Source organism: Aulonocara sp. 'chitande type north' Nkhata Bay, linkage group LG23 (assembly GCF_057382095.1).
Source record: "Aulonocara sp. 'chitande type north' Nkhata Bay isolate Kocher_YH1m ecotype deep benthic linkage group LG23, A_spYH_male_GT1.1, whole genome shotgun sequence".
Classification (NCBI taxonomy): Eukaryota; Metazoa; Chordata; class Actinopteri; order Cichliformes; family Cichlidae; genus Aulonocara; species Aulonocara sp. 'chitande type north' Nkhata Bay.
In genome coordinates, this window is record NC_141365.1 from 4,273,729 (window position 1) to 4,295,151 (window position 21,423).

At 41.2% G+C, this 21,423-nt stretch overlaps 1 protein-coding gene across 3 annotated transcripts in view; it reads right to left on the reverse strand.

The window, feature by feature from the left end:
- slc44a5b (solute carrier family 44 member 5b) overlaps positions 1-21,423 on the reverse strand; it is a 58,847-nt gene that overhangs the window by 35,148 nt on the left and 2,276 nt on the right. For all 3 annotated transcript variants that reach the window (XR_015127264.1, XM_086283895.1, XM_086283894.1), the window contains exon 2: positions 2,628-2,676. Coding sequence is in view for 2 of the 3 variants with exons in the window: in XM_086283895.1 (XP_086140021.1) it covers positions 2,628-2,676 (49 nt within the window). In the remaining variant the exon portion in view is untranslated. The remainder of the gene's footprint in view (positions 1-2,627; positions 2,677-21,423) is intronic.

Genomic DNA, 21,423 nt, shown 5'->3' on the forward strand with positions numbered 1-21,423 from the left:
AGCTTTGCAAAATTTGGCATAATTTGTGAAAGTCAACATTTCTTTGGTATTCAATAGCAGAAATTAGGCTTTCTTGTCAGAGTCACTTTTGGGGGAAAAACAGGTGGTAAAAATGGTAGACTGGTGCGTAATAAGCTAACGAATAATGCAGAAAATAGAGATTTCTGATGTAAATCTGGTCTCAAAGCACACTGAGTGATAGAGCTATGCAGGAAATAAGACAGCAAAAGTAAGAGGGAATTCATGACAATGTCTTTCAAACATGAAGCATAGTTTTCGTCTTCTTTTGCTGCTGGTTCAGTGAACTCTGGAATGAAAGTGACGAAACTTGCAGTTTCTGAATCTGTCAGATGTCGGCTTTTGTCCGTGCTGTCGGGTAAACGGGGGATGTTTACCTGCTCTTTAATTGTTAGCTGTTTTAGCTGTTTGATGTTGTTGAAATGGTTTTGTGAGCTTTTAGCTGAGATTCTGATGAATAGTTAACAAAAACGCAGAAGCTCTATGTGAAAATTTAAATAGTATATTAAATATCAAATGTCAGTTCACCAGCAAGCGTGACCGCCTCTATAAAAACAGACGTTTTAGAATTTTTCAGGTCTGGATTTTGAAGTTAATATAAACACAATGTCAAGAAGGAAAGTGTCAGCAATGACCTTAAAGTGGCTACCGCTGCTGCCCATTATTTTGGAAGGACATGTCCAAACAATTTCAAGTCTATGATTCTTCCTGTACAATGGAACACATTCAAGACAGTTGCCACTAATTTCACCTCAACATCAGACTGTGCTCAGAGAAATTGCAACCCACCCCCCCAAAAAACCCCAAGAGCTACATCTCAGACTCTACAAGCATTAGCAGAAGCTTATTAGCAGCTCTTGACAGTACAATTAGAAAAAAGACTGGATAAGTATGGCTTGTTTGGAAGAGCTGCCAGGAGAAAACCTATTCTCTCTACAAAATACATGGCAGTATAGCTTAGGTTTGCTAAGTTGCATCTAAATTACCTATTAGATTTCTGGAACAACGTCTTTTGGACATTTGGCAAAACCCAAACATAACATCTCAGCACTAAAACCAACTATCAGCATGGCGGTTTAGGCTTGTTTTGATTGAGTCAACTTCCATTGTATATCAGAGTATTCTAGAGTCAAAAGTGAAGCTGTCCATCTGTCCAGTGACTAACACTTGGCTGAAACTCGGTCACGTAGCAGGACAATCATACGGTGGCCCTGAGAGGCCAAACCGACTGCAACTTAAGAAAACACCAGCAATAAGAAAAACGCTGCAAAAGCACACAAAACACAACGGAAATAGGAGAAAAAGATTTCCAAAAGCACAAGGGAAGTGTTTCTGGGGAGACAATAACCTGACGGACCAGTTGCAGGAACCAAAATATGCTAAGAAATGCGCTGGGAAACACTTAAAAGAAGTGGAGGATCTATTGGTTTTGTGAGGAAAGAAAAGATGAGAGATAAGTGTGTTAGCCTATGAGATTAAAACACACTTACCTAGCATGTTTTGGTTCGTCGGGTTATTGTCTCCCCAGAAACACTTCCCTTGTGCTTTTGGAAATCTGTTTTTCCTTTTTCTGTTTTGTTTTTTACTATTTCCTTTGTGTTTTGTGTGCTTTTGCAGCGTTTTTCTTATTGCTGGTGTTTTCTTAAGTTGCAGTCCGTTTGGCCTCTCAGGGCCACCGTACAATCATCCCAAGCACAACAGAAAATCTGCAACAGAATGACTGAAGAGCAAAGAATCAAGGTGTCACACTGGCCCGGTCAAAGTCCAGACCTCAACCTAACTGAAATGTTATGGCAGGAGCTTAAGAAAGTTGTGCATAAACAAATGCCTTCAAACTGTAAAGAAGAGCAGGTCTAAATGATCCACAATGATGTGAGAAACCGATAAAGTCTGACAAAACAAATACTCCAACTTACTGCTGCTAAAGGTGGTTGTGCAAGCTACTGAATCATAGGGAACACTTATTTTTTCCGCACACATGTAATTTGTCAGACAGTGGCTACTACAGATATAAGCAGTGTCAAGCTCAGTATTTGCTATCACTTTGCTAGCTGAAAAAAGTAAATAAGAGCCTCGGTGCATTGTTGTATAATGCTAACACTTAGTAATGTGGACATTTTGTTACAGCCTGGAGACAGAGTACTCGTTATCATGAAATCTCTTGTGTGTACATCTGTTTCGTGTGTGTCTGGCTGGCTGCTAATGTGTGTCATTGGGTTAACTCGAGCCACCAGCTTGACTTATGGCCATTGATCTGTGTGGTGGAGTGTAGAGATCTGCCAGCACTCAGGCCTCAGTCTTTATTAATGTAGCATGACAAATAATCAATCTGTCAGCCTCAAACAGCAGTGTGCGCCAAAAAAATGATACAGTGAGCAAACTCAATACACATGTAAGAAGTCAGATGTTTGGAAGGTCAGTTCATCAAAATAAAAAAAATGCATATTACACTAAAAAGTTGTATCGGTGTCTTCTGTTTCCAGTCTTACACAATCCAGGTGAATAAAAATTAGCTTCTTGTTATAAACTATCGAATGAGGGTGATGTTACAATGTCTCAAAGTGTGTCTGTAAATGTATTTTACACAGTAGTCTGAGGATGCTGAGTACCTGTTCTGAACAGGCCCTCTGAAGTTCGGGTCAAACTTGCGAGGTTCACCTATAAGACAAAAAACAGTGCAGACAAATTAGTAACAATACTGTGGAGCGATCAAACGAAGCAGCTATTCATTGACAGAGTTAGCAAACAGTGCACAGAGATAATGCCACAGCAAAACAGACAAAATATTCTTTAAGTCAGATGACCATTTTTATGACGCTTCTGCTTTTGAGCAAAAATGTAGAGCAAAAAGAAACATTACAAGAGCAGGATCATTTTGCTAAAAATCTGTGAAAACACTTTATTACAGCACAGGCGATGAAAATGTTCACCTGCTGTGGCATTCAAACGGTCAGCACCAACTAACTAGGTCATTTCACAGTGCAAGTTTCCTAGCAAATCTGGCAGAGTGGGAGCAGTACAGTAAGGCAGCACTACAGTAAAGGCCAAAACAATATGAACAGGGAAGTATAATAAATCATCTTAACGAGTCTTAATCCTAGCATCTTATTTGGGTCATACTGAGGCTTCCCCATTTGACCCAACTTGAAACTGAAGCACAGTTGCAGCACTATTTGTCACCCGTACTCTGACTTGTATGTGAAACAGATGCAACTGCATTTATCATCGGTTGCTTCTTTGGTCTATAAGTAGCCTGCACCCTGAAACTAATTATGACGTGTTGCTGAGGACCTATTAATCATCACACATGGAGTGCAATATCTGTAAGCAGCTGGGGCAGACTTAGGGGCATCACGAGTGGGCCTATTTCCCATCTGCCTTTTTCCCAGGCTGATCCTGTCCAGACGTATGAGCCAGTTTTGCTTCTGAAAGTGTGAGGAATGAGTACACTGTACATAGCAAATACATATTATTCAGCCTGTTCTTAATGTACTGTACTATTTTAGAACACCCACAACCGCCTCCCCCCCCCCCCCCAAAAAAAAAATTCACACACAAAAAAAATCATGTTCGTATCCACTAAAAAGACCAGAAATCAATACATCTCTACAAAGAGCATTGTCAGTTTGATTTTGTTTGGTTAAAAACATTTACTGTATAGTAATGTTGCATTTTAGTAATCAAACTGCAAAGTATAGCGTGCTTTCTGCTCTCCTGAACAAGGGAACTCAACCGTTAGAGCACAGAAAGTAAGTTACTGCATTTTCTGTAGCTCTTATTTATTTGTCATTACTGTTGAAAAAAACCTGCATTCATCACTTAAATGAAAAAAGGAAAGGGAATGCATGTTTGCATTAAATGCTAGTTCTATTATCAGGCGAAAATACAAACCTTAGGCCTAAAATGTGCTCCCTGTAAGTATAACATCAAGATAATCGCTTTCGTCTGATGTGGCTTTTTACCTGAAAAACTGGAACAATCGCGGCTGAAGAACGCAGGACACAGACAGTGAAATCGAAATAAAGTCTTTAATTATTTGCAGAGAAGAAGTCAAAGAAGGTAAACAATACAGTGGCAGACAAAAAGGCAAGATGTCCAGGGTGTTGGTGCAACTCACTGGGCCGAGCATGCGACACATATGGTGTAAAGCTTTTGCGTTGGGCCAATAAAGTCTGAAGAAAAGTTCCAAAATAACAAACAAAAAAAGTCACAAGATGAGAAAATCCAAGAAAACACAAATAACAAATGAAACAATAAACAGGATAAACTAGAAAACAAGAGGATAAGCACAAGCACACAGCTAGAAAGCTTAACAAGGAGAGTAATGACGACGGGGCAAACAATCACAAACGGGTCAAAACAGGAAGTAAAATTATCAAAAGTATAAGCAGGTGAAGAGTTACAAAATAAAACAGGAAGTGACTTAACAGAAACCTAACATCAAAAAACAAAAAATTAACACAATGAGAGCGCCCAGCTGAACATTGAAGGCCAAAGTTAATTCATCTCTGCCATCGAGCATGAGTTACTGCAGAGGTTAATGTGAAATGAACAAAAGCATTGGCTCAACTTTCTTTCAGTGGACTGTGTACACTTGTGCATTTTTAGAATTACATATTCCTCTATAGTCCGTTTACTACTGTTCATGAAATGTTCAGTTTATCTTTAACCAACCTGTATCACGTCCGTCTTTCAGTAAAGCCCAGAAGCTGCTCCTCACAAACTGCCAGATTACATTACGGATCCCAAAGTGAGTGTTTTACCACTCTTGAAAAAGTGTCTGGCGTAGTGTTATTCCTATGTGGTGTGACAAGAGGGATTTCTAAAGCCAATATTGCCGTATAATGACAACACACTGAAAGACAGTAAAATGAGTCAGAGTCCTTTAAAATCACATTACTTCCTCTCTGTCAGTGCGCCCCAGGGCAGCTGTGGCTACAATGTAGCTTGCCATCGCCAGTGTGTGAATGTGTGTGTGAATGGGTGAATGACTGAATGTAGTGTGAAGTGCTTTGGGGTCCTTAGGGACTAGAAAAGCGCTATACAAATGCAGGCCATTTTTTACTAAAGTGCTGCAGTCTGAAGGACAGAAATGCCAAAACCCTCACCCAAGAGGAAAGAAATGGGCTTGCGGCAAGTGAACAAAAAAAGCTACACACGAATAATGAACCATTTGTCATTTATGTATGTAGATGAAGCATAAAAACACAAATAACAAGAAAGGTTCATCAGATAACGGGTCGAAAAAACGGTCCCTCTTTTGTTTTCCAGAGAGACTGCATACCTGCATGCAACCAAAGCCTGCTGAACATTACTGGGTCATTACTCAAGACTACAAATAGAAACCAGAAAGCTTCAAATATGAAACATTTTGTCAATTGCCAAAATATTCTACATGTTCATATGCAGATATCTGTTGGGAGAGATAAATGCACCCTGAGCACATCAGGCACTAGTCTGAACCACTGGACTACGAGAGTAAAACAGAGGAAGTGGATGACTTCACTAGCTGTTGCTTAAATAGACTGTATAGTTGTGATGGCAGCAGACTTGGCATGACACAGATCTCAATAACTGAAGTAGCAACTGCTGGGCTTTGAGCTACAATTAAGGATGATACACACACGTTTAATGCTTATAGCACCACACGCAAGTGAAGATCAAATAGTAGTACAGCAAGACATCCACAGCCAGAGATGGGCAGTAATCTGATTACTTTTTTCAAGTAACGAGTAAAGTAAGGGATTACTATTGCAAAAACGGTATTTAGATTACCGTTACTTTCCCGTAGGAACGCTGCGTTACTGCGTTACTAAAACCGTGATTTTTTTGGCGAGAATGTCTCACGACAGTGACGTAAGCGAGTGCGACGTTAGTGACAACAGCTGTGTGCAGATCAACAGTGGATCATATATCGAGTGCAGAGAGAGTATGAGCGTGCAGCGTTTAAAGCGTGGAAGCACTGACCTTACTTTGAGTTTGATTCCATAAAAAGTGACAAAAACATTAGTGTCCGCTGTGCGTGGGAAGAAAACTTCTTTTTACAGCGAAAAAAAACCCTAAACTTCCAAACAAGCACAGAGTAGCTACGACGTAATGGGAAACTCACAGAGAAACTCGCGGATTCTTCCACTGACCGCGGCACACCTGCACCAGGGTAAACCTCCGCCTACCCCACTCCTGCTTTACAGGTGAAAATAGAGCAACAGGACCGCTGAGTCTTTGATTTTATTTATTTTCTGCTGTGTTTTACTTGCATCTATTTGAAAGACTGAGTGTAAACACAAAAAATATTTTATTTTATGAGCTGGAATGTGCAGAAAATAGGTTTAAATGTTAAACTAATTTCTTCCAGTCAGAGAATGTTGCATATAATTAAATCTTTGCTTGATGCATAAAGTTAAAAGATTAAAACTAATAAAACAAGTTTTAAAAAGAGACTTTTCCATTTGATTACATTTTGTATGATGGATTATGCAGAAAAAGTAGAATTGGGCTGAAAGATCTATCACTTTATCACCTATTCAGGTTGTAAACCGTGTTTTTAAAAAGTAACTAAGTAATTAATTACTTTTGAAAATAAGTAATCAGTAAAGTAACGGGATTACTTTTTTGGGGAAGTAATCAGTAATTAGTTACTGATTACTTTTTTCAAGTAACTTGACCAACACTGTCCACAGCACGAGACAGTGAACCACACCAGCATCTGAAGTATAACGACCCCAACCAGCCTGGCTACTGTGTGAGACTGGCCTTTTTAAAATAATAAGAACCAAATGCATCAGGAAAGTGTCACACTGTCTTTCTTGACCATATTATCTGAAACATTCAGTTATATGAAGCAACAAACACATCAACTGTTCACGGATCAGTGGAAATATAACACTGATATCACCGCAGTATTGTGAGCACACAAAAACAACTCTGGTAGAGCTGTTTTAGGGGTCCCGTGTTTTTTTCCATTCTGATAAAGACCTATAGTAGAGAGGAAAGAAGAAGATCAAAGGTTTTAAAGGATGTACTTTCGAATGTGTGTAGGTGTGATGATGACAATTTCAGCTTCTTTGTCACAGAAGCAATAAAAGCTACGAGCTGTCCCCCTCATGCTACTTCATTTGACACGAGAATTTAAATGTTTCCTTTCCGTTTGTCCTTGCTGTTAAAAACTTCCGTTTCCAGCCATCTGCTTGGCTATCAGTGAAAGTCACTCACTTGAGTGGTGTTTTAGGTCTAAAAATGGTAGATGCTCTGGATTAATTGTGTGAATTCCTCACCCAAGGACACAATGTCACAAAACCAGATGCTCTTTGCAGCTTTTGTCGCACTTCTATTGAATAAGACGACGCTGAGCTTATTGTTTTCAACTCAGAAGTCAGTAAGGTTGACAAAAGAGCACAGAAATGCTAAAATTGTGTAACAGATACACAACAGGTAAGCTGAAATAATCAACGCTAACAACAGGGCAATACTATGAGATCCTCCACAAATAATTTAGCTGCCAAGTACTTTATGTCAGACAAAGAGAGAAGCAACTATAATCCTCTTTATCTGCACCTACAGTCAGGTAGACTGCAGTGGACTGCCGTGTGCACCAGTAGTCCTTGTTTTTCTCGGTAGCCACATAAACCCGTTCACCACCTGCTGCAGGTTCTGTTGGGTGTAGCCCAAAGATACAGATACAGATAAGAATAAGGCAGTGTGCAGTCTGATTCTCTGAATACTGAATACTAGGGCGACCTTGTTTGTCTGCCTGTGAAGAAACTGTAGACAGTAAGGGCCCAGTTAGCTGGTTAGCAGCCAATGAACATTGAAAAGCTTGTTCAAGTGTAAACCTAAGGCAGACGATGCTGCTCTTTCAAATGGATGTGATGAAATAAAAGAAAAATGCTAAAGTAGGTCAACAAATATATTTGGGTGGTCGTTAATATAACTGTAAAATCTTTGTTTGGGGAAACACTTCCCTATAACAGCATCATTTCATCTCATTAACATAATATTTCAACCAATTAGACTATTAGACAAGGCAACTATTAGTAAGAATACAGATTTTATTTTAATATTACAAAAGTCCGTCTCCACAGTGCTGGAACTAATGCGGTGGAAACAGGTTAGTCCATATGGTGAGTGGAGCTGAATCACACTGGGATCAAGGAGAGTCAGTGGTGAGAAGACAGATTGTGGTGCAATAAATGTCAGGGGGCACAGTTTTTTCCAGGTTTTTCACAGCAGAGGGACCAAGTGGTCTGGCACTGGTTAAAACCCAAAACTGCCAAAACAATGCTGCAACAGGAACTTAAAAACCCGATTTCTACAATAGCAGAAATATTCAGCAATTCAGTTCACTCATATCTAAAATAAATACCTAATATCTAGATACACTAAAAAAAAATCTCACACCTCTTCATTCTAACACAGTAGCACTGAGGAGAAGGAATATGTGCCTGAGCTAAATTTAGCTTTAGCTGCTTTCCTGACTCACAACACGAGCCTGAGTGTTTCCACCCGGCTGTTGTACCTTTCTCCGACCCTCAAATCAGATTTCAGCGAAGGGTTAAGAGAAAGTGTTGAAAATCATCAGCGATGCTGGGCCACCAGCAGACTCTGCATTAGATAACGGCTGTTTAGCCTGCACTGCAGTCTGCCAGTGTAGGAGATGAGTCTGGTGGAGTTTGCTGGCTGTAGTCAGACTGAAGGGGGGTCTGTAGTCAAAAACGTTCGGAAAAAGCCTGGCAGGCATGCTACACTGGGACAGCTAGAGTCGCTGTTAGCTGCATAACTGCTGGTCTCCTCGATTGACATAGTGTTAGATAATGCCACCGTGTCCTTCTGTGACTGAAAGATTTATGCACAGCCCAACAATCATGGTGGTAATCGAAAGCTCTGAGAAAATAAGGCTTCATGGGCTGAAGAATTATACATCAGGATCAGACAAAGGCTTTGGCAGAAACATCTCTCCACATTTCCACTTGTATTCCTGGCTGGTCTCCCACAGCAATAGGATTTATGGATTCATTTGGAGGTGTGAGAACATGCATAAAAAATAGTTAAACACTTTCGATTATCATAAAATTAACAGGATATCTGCATACAAGCAACTTTTGCTCTCTCATAAAAGACGTTTCAGCAGTTGATGGACGCAGATCCTTTTCCCTACATGTTTAGGTTTGTAGAACAGCTAGTGTGACGAGGACTCTTACTGGCCTTTTACACGCTACTATTTTCATTGCACAACAGAAACGAGCCCGCAAGTTGAGACAAACCTTTTCTTTCACTTTACCAAGATTTCTCCTGTTGTATGTGTATCAGAAAGAAGGGGTGGTGGGTATATCATATATTCCACCTGTGATTATTGTATGATTGTTTCTTTTGTCATCAACATATATATTACAAAAAGATGCTGCATAGCCTGAATAATTCATGCAAGTCTTGTTATTTAGGCTACAATGAAATAGTGACTCCAGGAAAAAAAGAAACAAAACACTTTTTAGGAAACTGATGTTTTATTTCACTCAGTTTCTATCACGGGTGACTTTGGTTGGTGGTCAGTGCCAGTGGATGGTCAATCAACTTGCCTGATACACTTTTTTATTGACCCCAAGCCACCATAACATTGTTTATGTCCCACTCTGTTTCCCAGAGTATAATTGAACGGACTAACCAGGTCTATCTGGTGACTAATTTGAACATTTTCTTTTACATTTATTCACCTGCACACCACGACTGCGAGCAGAATTTCCTTGATGTTGTTTTGAAAACTCCGGCACATTAACCAGCTAGTCCCAGCAGGCCCCCCCAGGACGCTGTTGTGGGAGCCCTGGAAATCATTAAGCTACCTCTTACTAGATTCTCTTGTTGGAACCTTGGAACCTCCAGCTCCATGATGTTGGACCGCAGCCACCGAAGGTAGCTGTAAAAATCTGCTGCCAGTTTCTACAGCTACTCTAACCAGAAACTGCAGGAGGTGGAAAACTGGATTTCTACCTGCTAGATCAAACTCACCAAGGCGGCAGAGCAGAACAGACTACCACTGCCAACTCCGAACCCAACAACATGTTTATTGTTTAGTGAAAGCACACAAGCCAGATCTATGCTAAAAATATAATTTTAAGGGACATCTGTGGACAATTTCATGATCAATATAAACCAATAAGCAAAGGACTGGGTGTATTAACTCGTCAGCTCTTTTCCTCTCCGTTTGCCTCTTCCCTTCTCCTCTCTGTCCTCACATATACTGCATTTCAATACAGCTCCATTTCTAATAAAGCTGTTCTCATATGCACATTTTCCTGTTTCTTCTGGGAGGGAACAAGCATAGAATAATGACTTGGATGTGGCCAATTAACTACGTATTAGTTCACTGACACAAGACATCTTTTTCAAGCCGCTGCACTGCACTGCTGAAATCCTGTATTTACATTTAAAAATAACTTCTCAAACAAAATGTTAGAAGCAACAGACTTAACTCCTGATCAGCTGCTGTGCTGTCAAGTGAATAGAGCAGAGCGATATGACCAAAAATATTTATCACGATATACATTTGAAAATTTGCGATAACGATATAACTGACGATATAATTGACACGAGACAAAATACTTTACAACTCCACAACTTTATTAGTGCAAAAAACCCCATCAATGTATTTTCACTTAAACAAGCAGCTGTTTTTTTATGTGCATTAAAGTTATATAAAAATTAACAGTGCAAATGCAAATTCCTCGCTGACAGTTTAACCAAAAGGCATTTCCAGTGGAAACTGGCCGACACATCCTCAGCGTAACCATGTATAATATCCACAAAACTTAAAAAGAGCTTATACACACACAATACAGTAACATTATGTTGAAGCACAGTACGTATCACTCCGCGAGGCTCCGCCTACGATAGCCGTAATGCTCCGACAATCCATCAAGCGGTGCGGCTTCGTAGCTTCGCAAAGTCGAACTAAAACATTCGACAGATTTTCGAGCGCCGTGCACATAAAATTGTTTCGAGGTCAGTAAACACAACCAGAGTTCATACATAAGGCACACGGGATTATAAGGAGCTCTGTCGACTTTCAGAAAAATCAAAGGATTGATTTTAAGTGCGCCGTATTTTCCAAACAACACGGTAATAACGACGGCCCGCTAGCATGCGCTACCAAAAATAGTGCTTTGTTGTGTATCTGACGGACGAAAGCTAAACCAGGGGCCCGTTCTTCGTACCTCGCTAAGTAGGTTAGCCGGATTAGATTGTTGACGATTTCGCGTGATCCTGGATCAGTCGGTTCCCCGAAGCTCATCCGGGACTTGCTGTCATAGCAACAGAGCCGTAAGCGTAAACCTGCTCGGGAGCAGGTTTACTTTATGTAAACAGGATTAGATCGCGGCCACGCAGGTATGTCCGCTTCATTTATACGAAAGCAACAGCGATATTTTTCCACTGTTTCACCATAAATAAATATTATCAATGTAACTAAAGACAATGCAGCACTTGATCCTTTTATTGATGTCACACAGATACATACAGGTCATTTCCTAAAAAAGGGAAATGAACTATTAACATTCTATTACATATATGTGATTATTACAGATGTAATTCATATTTCAGAGTAGTAATTGTAAATTACTTCGTGTAATCAAGATGAGAGACCACGGCTATAAAAGCGAAGGTGGATTTGGGAAGCCTGTCGCAGCCATGTCCTGTCCGTATACGCGAGCAACCCATTGCGGAAGGTGCAAGATTGATAAGGAGAGTCCTCAGAATTCAGCGTATATTGCGGGATAGACAGGATCCTTTAGCTCAGCGCGACAGTGTGCTCATAGAGAGATATCGATATTCCCGTGAGGGTATTATTTACTTAACCAACTTGTTGACGAGGGGGTGCAGGACCACCACCTGTCTTTTTTTCCTCTGCCCTTTTCTTGGTTGCTGTTATGAACAAACTAACAGAGTATTACAGGCCAGTATTACCTTGCCAAGAGACGCAAAGCAATCTAAGAGATAAATATTACCATTCTGTAGAATACTCCTGTATTCCACTTTTACTTGTTCCCATGTTCTTGTGGGTCCTGTTGTGGCTCTAATGTGAAAGGGGATATAATATAACATATTATAATATAATATAATGCCATATGATATTGGACAATATAGTGTCATATGATAGATCTACCCTACCGCCTACTGGTGTTGGCCAGAGGGGCCGATGGCGCGATATGGCAGCCTGGCTACAACCGTAGCTGCCTCCACCAGTGTGTGAATGTGGGAGTGAATGAATAGTGGTATCGTAAAGCGCTTTGGGTGCCTTGGAAAGCGCTATATAAACCCAATCCATTATTATTATTATTATTAAATTACCTACGAGTTTGATTTGTCAGCAACTTTCTGCCAGCCCTCTCTCCTTGCTTTTGCAGCCTTTGCAGTGTTCTCTTGCGTTTTAATTAAACTCTGAAACTCCTGTAATCCCTCACTCATGAGTTCTTGCTCTGCTGCCGGAAAATACCGAGCACGCCCCTTCGACATTTTCGCCGACCAATCAGCGGGTTGCCGATCAATGTTTCTACTATCGATGCGTAGCCCCTTTTACGACACCCAGTGATGTCACATTCCTGCGTCCAGCTGTAGTAATCGTCAACAGCAGGTGTGTTCGGGGAACCGGATTAGCGAGCTCACGGTTAGCGCGATGATTTGATCTTGGATGTGTCATTTGATCTTGGATGTAGTAAGCGACGTACGAAGAACGGGCCCCAGTTCCACACCAGTGAAGCTGCAGCACTTTTACAAACCAGTTCTGGTTCATCTGTTTCATTTAACGATCCGCTTTCGCCCTTCTCGTTCTCCGTCGCCGCCATGCTTTTTCCGTCATGTGCATATGAAAACATGCGCGTTTTACCCATATTCTATCGCCATATTTCATTTTTTTATCGTTGCCCAACATTATACCTAGGGATGGGTATCGTTTAGGTTTTATCCGATACCAGTACCAAACCAGTTCTTTTGAAACGGTGCTGGTGCTCAAACCGGTGCTTAAAGAATGGAGAACACAAAATTGGTCCAAAAACCTCTCATGTTCAGCTGTTTTTTGTAAAAAGATAACAGTGTTAGCCTTTTCTGCAGCTGTGGGGCATATATGGTATCTAGGGTTGCCAACTCCCTGAAAAATAAATAAGGGACACCTCGTGGCCAGAGCCGGGCGACCCAGTTGTCTTCACCCTTCCCAGTGTGGTGAATTTTCTAGCTCTTTTTTGTGTGTGAAATTATTTTTTTAACCATTTGACTTGAATTTGATTTAAGCAGATGCATATTCTTTGTGATATGAACACATGTGAAACAAATGATCATTTAGCCATTTATTTTTAGCTCAAAATGACAACATTAACACAATAAAACAGGTCTCCTTCTTAAACAGAAGCCTGTCATGCTTAACTTTTGAGAATATAAGTAAATCTTTCTTTAACTCTGTCCTGCTTAACTTAAAATAATAGAAAACAATAGAAAGAAAAACATTCTTGTAACAGTGCACATTTAGTGCATTTAGTACAATTGGCTTCAGCTGAGGTATTATTTCAGCTTTTCTAATGCTAATCAGCTGCTCCTGTTTGTAAACCCGCTTGTTCCCATGATTACGCATCATAACTCATCATCATTATTCATCTATTTATTACTTTTATGTATTAGTCATCTATTTGTTGTACTCATGTATCCTTGCAGTTGTTTATTACACAAAATAAATTATATTATCACACTTCTGGCCACATAGCGCTGATATTCACTGCACATGCCCATATTAACTTTTTCCAGCCAGGTGTTTTCCTTTTCCCATTCTTCCCTTTCTCTGAGGGGAACAAACATTGCTGCTCTAATGCTGGGCTTACACTGTGCGGTTTTTGGCCCATTTTGAGCCGATTTTTGAGTGATCGGACCGATTTTGGCCTTCATCGTGCGTCGTGTAGTATACGTGGGGTAACGAGAAGTGATTAACACCTCACGACCAGCTCCCGATCAATCAATCGCTCGTGAGGGTCTCACCACAGCCGCTCACACTGCGCACGCGCAAACACGTAAACGTTGGTGTAAAAGATGGAGCAGCACGGCTGTGCAGCGTGTGATCTGGACACAAGCGATGGAGGCACAACTTGTAGAACTTTGGAAAGCTCATCCGAGCCTTTTCGATGTGGCATCACAAAATTATCACGACCACAACAACCGTGAAAATAGTTGGATTTACATTGTTGCTCAATCACAGCTGCCTGATGAGTGTTTTTCATTATCAGTTTAGCAAAGTTGATGGTGGTGTGTCTGTGTGAGTGTAAGACGGAGAGAGAGAGCGCGACAGATTTTCTGTTATAACCTTCATGTTATGTTGGCACAGTGTGAGCACTCAGGTCAGGCATCAGAGCATCGGGCGATATAGTGTGAGACCTGCATCGTGACCTACCAACTTCTAACCAATCGTGCAGTTTGAGCAGGAGCTGAATAACGCGACTGAAAAAAATCGCACAGTGTCTGCCCAGCTTTAGGTGTACTGTCGTCCGAGACTTGCACCGCAGTGTTGGCGTTTGTTCCCCTGTTGGCCATGCTTCTTGTTGTGGTCATCTGTTGCCTTCCGGTATTTTCTCCGCAAGCGACCTTTCCTCGACCAATGAGATGAGCGGTAATCTGAATTGTCATACTCGAATTGTCATAAGTGTGCTGTCAGCTCATTGGTCACAAAGCAGGAGAGGGGCTGGGAATTATGTTTTCAAACAAAGCGTTAATTCCATTAAAAGTTATAGGCCACTTTTGATTCTCACGGTATTACGGGACAAAGTGCGTCCCTTATTAGCTCAATACGGGACGTGTACTTTTGTTTCGAAATACGGGACGATTCCGTATTTTAAGGGACGGTTGGCAACCCTAATGGTATCACTCTTGGCTGGAAGCAGTGCTTAAACAATGGAAAAAACACAAACTTTGTCCAAAAACCTCTCATGTTTAGCTGTTTTCCACTTTTTCTTTGGTCATTTTAGCCTTTTTGGCCAGGGTGAAGAGAGTATCTGCCATCAAACAAGAAGACAGCCGCATGTAGCTATGATGATGTTTGCTAGTTCACCTTACATGCATTCATGTAATAACGTGGTTAGCCTACTCAACGTAAATTACACACGAACAACATTAAGCTACTCACGCAGAGAAGAACGGCTGCTGCTGCATCATCATCCTCATCATTTCTGCTACACTGGCAGGGCTAGGGGCCAGGACTCTCCTCTTTGTGTTTTGGGGGGATGTTGCATAACAGGCAACCCACCCGCAGTAGATGTGCTCGGTGTGAGGTCTCGCAGCAAGCTATCAAATACGGCGCATTTCTGGGCTTTTAAAAAAAACGCTATGCATCGCCAGGTGTTTCATCGGATTCGAGGTGTTACCTCCTTTGACAGTATCACAGTATCAGCTTAAAGCACTTGTTGCTGCTGAGTTTGCATCTTTTGCTGTGAAGTACAGCCAGACTTTTGACCGCTTCGCCTTGGACATTTTTAATCTGTAGCTCTGCTCTAAAAGAACGTACGTACCTGGACCCGCCTACTATCCTCGGAAACGTAAAATGATTGGCTAGAAGTGTATCACAGCTCAGGAAAAAAAAGCACCGAAATAAAGCACCGAAATGTGCGCTGCTTTTCGGTCTGGTTACTACCGTTTACGTCAGAACCGGTGCCATCATGGCACCGGACACCGGTACCCGTCCCTAATTATACCGGTATTACCGTGAACGGTGTGATATGGCCCAGCCCTACAAGTGAATGCTGCTCTCATTGGTTCTCTGTACTCGCATATACGTCTTCCTGAAAGGGTGTAGGCAGCAGCAGCCCTGCTGGATTTCGGGCGATCGTGGCTCAAGAGTTGGCAGTTCGTCTTGTAATTGAAAGGTTGCCGGTTCGAGCCCCGGCTCGGACAGTCTCGGTCGTTGTGTCCTTGGGCAAGACACTTCACCTACCGCCTACTGGTGTTGGCCAGAGGGGCCGATGGTGCGATATGGCAGCCTCGCCTCTGTCAGTCTGGCCCAGGGCAGCTGTGGTTACAACTGTAGCTGCCTCCACCAGTGTGTGAATGAATAGTGGAATTGCAAAGTGCTTTGAGGGTCTCGAAAAGTGCTATATAAATGCAACCAATATTATTATTTAAAGCTACAGATACTGCAACAGCCCACTGGAACAGCGAACCAAAAAAAAGCATATAGAGAGATGGAAGAAAGAATGATCTGTGCTTGAAAGACACATTTTGGAGATATGTGAGACTTGCGTTAATGTGTTAAAAGGGGTATGATATGGGACCTTCAAGGCCCATATTTACTGTCAGATTCTGAAGTGCAGGATGTGCTAACACTGACTACAGAAAATCAACTTCAAAGTGACAGTGCTGGAAGCAAACCAGATCTAACAACTGCCCTGGAGTGAAAGGACTTCAGAGAAAAGTCAGAGAAGCAGTTCATTTCAGTGCATTTCAAAATTTAGGAGAATAACCTGCAGACTTACCTCCTTTGAGTCACTTGCTCAGAGATTACACGCACATTTATTGCGCTACATTATATATCGATTACCACACATAAAATGGGTGGAAATATTAACTGCGGAGTACAGCATAACACACCCTCCAGACTACAACTTGTTCACTTCCCTTAACCCGTTTCCACCCTTCCCCTTCCCAGGGTTACTCAGCTTGTAGCCATAAACACATCCAACATCAGCACAGGCAGACACAGGCACCAGTGTCCCCTGGCTCCACTGTCCAACACAGGCCTCTTTCATACAGTGGTCAGGCAAACAGCTCGAACACTGCAGGTGCTCTGCATGGGTTGGGTCAAAGGAGCCATTTGGAAAGGACTATTTTTTTGTTGTTTTCACTCTCTGTATTCATCCACATTTCCAGGAGCCGGAGAGAGTGAAGTGCTGAGAGATTTCACTTCTGTCAGAGCTACGTTGGGTTAGAGTGTTAGATCCAGCAGTAGTTAAAAAGAAAAAGAGAAAACAGAAATTTTAAAAATTCAGCATAATGATGTTGCTCGGCAGGGGAGGCATAGTCTGTAAGTCTGAATGCTGTGTACAGTATATTCATTCATATTTGATCAAAGCACTGGCTTTTGCCAATCCATAGAGGAAAGCAACATCAGTAATATGGCTTTGGGATTTTGTGTTTTCCTGTAGTCTTTATTTAAAAAGCTACACATATTCAGGTTTCTTCTGCATGACACAGTAGCAACAGACCTACTTGGGTGGATTAACTATAAAAGGAGATACCAGGATTTTCTGTAAAGCACAGGTTTATTGTCAAGGTTTCATAGTTGAATCAGGAAATGCACACGTAGGATCACACAGGGTCACGAAGCCAAACGTTAACTTGCAAGTCTCCTACAGTTTCATGCCAAAAACACAATAATCTGTTCTGAAAGAATCAAACAGTTACATCAGAAGACTTAGTGTTGTTTGTTTTTTAAAAAAGGAAAGAAAAATGGACAAATCTCTACGTAGCATCATCTCACCCTCTTTCTCTGCCTTTCTTCTGCACAGAATCATATTTCTTCCTTTCTTGTACTTTCTCTCTTTGGAGTACAGTACAGCCTTTAAAGTGCTTTTCTCCTCATTGTAACAAGACAACAACATCTCAAGCTCTGGTTTAGGTTTATGTACTGGAGTCCCTTGGGATCCTCTTAAATCTTAGCAGATGGTCAAGAACTGCACTTGGAGTATCTGACTTGCTAGTCCTCTGGGTTAATTCCTACTAGTAAATGAAGAGCATTTACTGGGCACATAGTGGTAACTGACATCCTTTCAAGCAGTGAGAATAGTGGGACACGGGATGGGATTCAGCCCCCGAGAGGGGTGTCAGCATCTGAGTGTCAGATGCTGACAGCTTGGCCTGCTGCTCCAAGCAGAAAAGTAGCAGTATTGTATCTTTGTGACCTTGGTTACTTCTGCTGGAGGCTCCAGGCATGTCAGTGGCAGCCCTGGGTTTCTGTGACATGAGACTCGCAACTGCTACTGTAGATTAGTGACATGCTCAACTGGCTTAGGTCAGGATTTATAAAGACTTAAGAGTTAAGAGGATAGATCTCAATATCCAAATATGCAAGGTGAGAAAACACATATTTAGGGTGTCATACTCTACATACATAAAAAAGGCCAAACTCCTGCAATTACCCACTCTTTCTTTCACAGTGCCTCTGTAGTGATGTATGAAAACAGCCTTAGCCTTTAAAGACAACGAAAACAGAACTGATCAGCTCTGATAATTAGTATATGTGGAAAAAGTTACCATATATAATCCTAATAATCATATAATCCTACCCTTTAGGCAGGCTTGTTTGCATGACTTAGGAAAATTAGATTTTAAGATTTCTGTAATCATTGAATGACTAATTGAGATGAGTTTTTTTTTTTCCTGTTTATGCGCCTCATCTCATTTTACACATTAAAGTTTTATGTGAAGCATGATGCAATTGCGCTTTTAGGAGTAGCAGCACAGTAGGAAGGATGTAACACTGCTATTAAAAAATGTCATCATATGCACTCTTTTCTACTGCTATATTTTTTTAAATAAAAGGCTGGCAAACTGCTGAAGCTCGAAGGGACGAAATGCTTCGCAGAAATAAAATCCAGGTCTGTCAATTTAGTCTGTTGTTAAATGTCAAGCACCTGGCTTGTAGAACTGTAATAATTAGTCCATTGATATATTAGGTGATTAAAGCAAATTAATTGATATTAGTTTAATAACTTCAGTCACTTGTATGCAAACATTTAAAAACATTTGCTGACTTCACTGTCTCAAATGCATAACTTTCTGCTCATCTTCTCTGTTTTTAGGCATACTAATTGCAAAAGCTCTTCTCCAAGGGAGGCTGGGGACATTGAGAGAGAGTGGTCCATGGTCCACATGTCCATTGTCGACACTGCTGTAAGGAGCAGCAGCCACTAGGTGGTTGGCCCCTTAACCAAATGGTGGGCAGCAGAGGTGAAGGGAGCCATCAAGCTGAAGATGGAGTCCAAGTGAGCTGTGGTGGCTTGTGGCAGCTGACGGTTACCGACAAGCTAAGTGGAATTTGCATATAGAAGTAGCTGAAGAGAAAACTGGGATGTGGGAGTAGTTTGGTGAGGCCTTGGAGCAAGATTTTCGGTCATCCTAGAAGGAATTCTGGGAAACAATCAGGTAACTCAGGAAGGGCAAGAGGTCTAAGGAGCTTGGAAAGAAAAGCGTCTGGACTTCTTTAAGTTGCTTGAAGACATTTCACCTCTCATCCAAGAAGCTTCTTCAGTTCTAGGTTCAAATGGTGAAGAGTCCGAGATTTAAGCCTTGTGGGAGTGCCCCCCCCCCCAAGATGGACAATGGACCCCCTAATGATCCTCTACCTAATCACACGAGCCAAGGTACGAAAACAGGTGTAGGTCACAATCAGTTCTTAACTTTTATGTATAGAATTTCTAGGTGGAGCCTATTGGCAAAAGGTTTCTGCATTGGCGGCCTCAGGATCACATTTCTTCTCTTTGCAGATGATGTCATTCTTCTGCCTTATCAGGCAGTGACTGCCAGAATAAATTAAGGTGGTTTGCAGCTGAGACTAAAGCAACTGCGATGAGAATCAGCATCTCCCACTTTAATACACTGATGCTCATTCAGAAAAGTGTGAAGTACTAACTCTAGTTACCGTCAGATGTATTCGTGCCACAGCTGCACTCCTGCAGGAACCATATGAGGTGGTTCGGTAAACTGACTAGGATGCCTTGTGGACACCTCCTAGGTAAGACATTTTAACCACGTGCAACTAGGCCCACACTGCAGAGATTATCCCTCTCAGCTGACCTTGGAAAGCCTCGATGAGCCAGAGGAGATGGCCCGGGATAGGGAGGTCTGAGCGACTGCTGCCCTGTGATCCAAATCTGGATCAATGGCAGAAAATGCATGGATTGTTTGAGTACAGGTAGCCATGCTGTCGGGCACACAAGTCTTCTCTAGTTCCACTGATCACCCAAGACTTAAAACAACTCAAGACTATGTGCCTGGCATGGGTCTTTGGGTTGTGTTTCATAAGTCACTTTCAGTGTCACTTATCCTTTTAGTCCTAAATAAACACTGACTATATTTGTTCTGCTAAGTGGAGATTTCAATTCTGCTCGTTTTGCCCACGAAAACCTCTCTGCTAAATGTCTTTTTCACAGACTCAAATGAACGGCCATCCAGTATTATGCAAAAATGAATCTCAGAAAATATTTACTGACACACCCTATCATAAGTGTGAATAATATAGTTCAAATTTCAGGCACTGGCATGGCTATTGCTTAAGAAAATGCACACAAAAGCACATGCTCTTGTTAAAAATAATGAGAAGAAATGCCACAAATACTAACAAAATCCTCTGCAGGGTGAGCATTAGTCTTCATTTGAAACAGGTATTTGGAGTGAATAGTGTCACTTAAAAAGCCTTTAATAGCACTTAGTCTAGGGTGCAAAATGGGCCATTCAGCCGCAACCTTCTCCAACTGCAATTTCACACGAAGATACTGTGAATGTTTCGATTATAAACCATTGCCCTCAGCTTCCTGTCAAGAGTCTGCATTGACTCAGTATAAAAATGCAGCGTTTAGGGAAGCTGCCCATGCGAGAAATTTGTTAATTAACAGTGTGCCCGACTCAACACTTTCTGTGGTGAATGGAACTCATATCTATACTGTTACTTACAAAGCTGTCACAGAATGATTATGAGCTACTCTCCTATTTTTCTGACTGACTGAACATTTCAGCAGTACAGTGAACACTTGCTACATAGTTAGAAATGTTATATAATAAACTGGCCTCAAGAGAACACTTGAATCTGACTATTAAGCAAATATAGGACAGTTGAATGTGAAGGATATTATGGCTCTATGCATTATGTTGCTCTTTTTCTTACAAATACAATCATTAATCAGCTTAACTTTATATTAGGGTAGGTAACAGTGTGACATTAGTAAAATAAACTGAAGTGCTCATCATTGAGTCATCATGAAGGTCTTCAGCCTTATCAGTCTTTTTGAACTTTTAGGGTTACTCACTATGTGCTGTGATCCACAAAACAGATGTTTTAGTGTGTGAAACTTTACTTTCCAGTGTAATTCAACAATATCATGATGTACAGTATTCTGGTATTAAATTTAAACAACCCAAAAACCTTTACATTGCTCCTTTGCCAAGCTAGCCGTTTGAATAAAAGCACCGGGGAGTCAACAACATAAAGTAGCTGACCTGAACACTGGGAGGCACAATAACTCCATGCTATTAAGGCTAAATTATATCCCCTAATTAATTGCTGCCTTCTAATTCATCAATGCAATAGAATATAAGTGCAGGTACACTAAACGCCAACCGTATTCTGTACATTAATAATGTATACATTACAAGTTATACACGTGTTTGCTTCAGTTA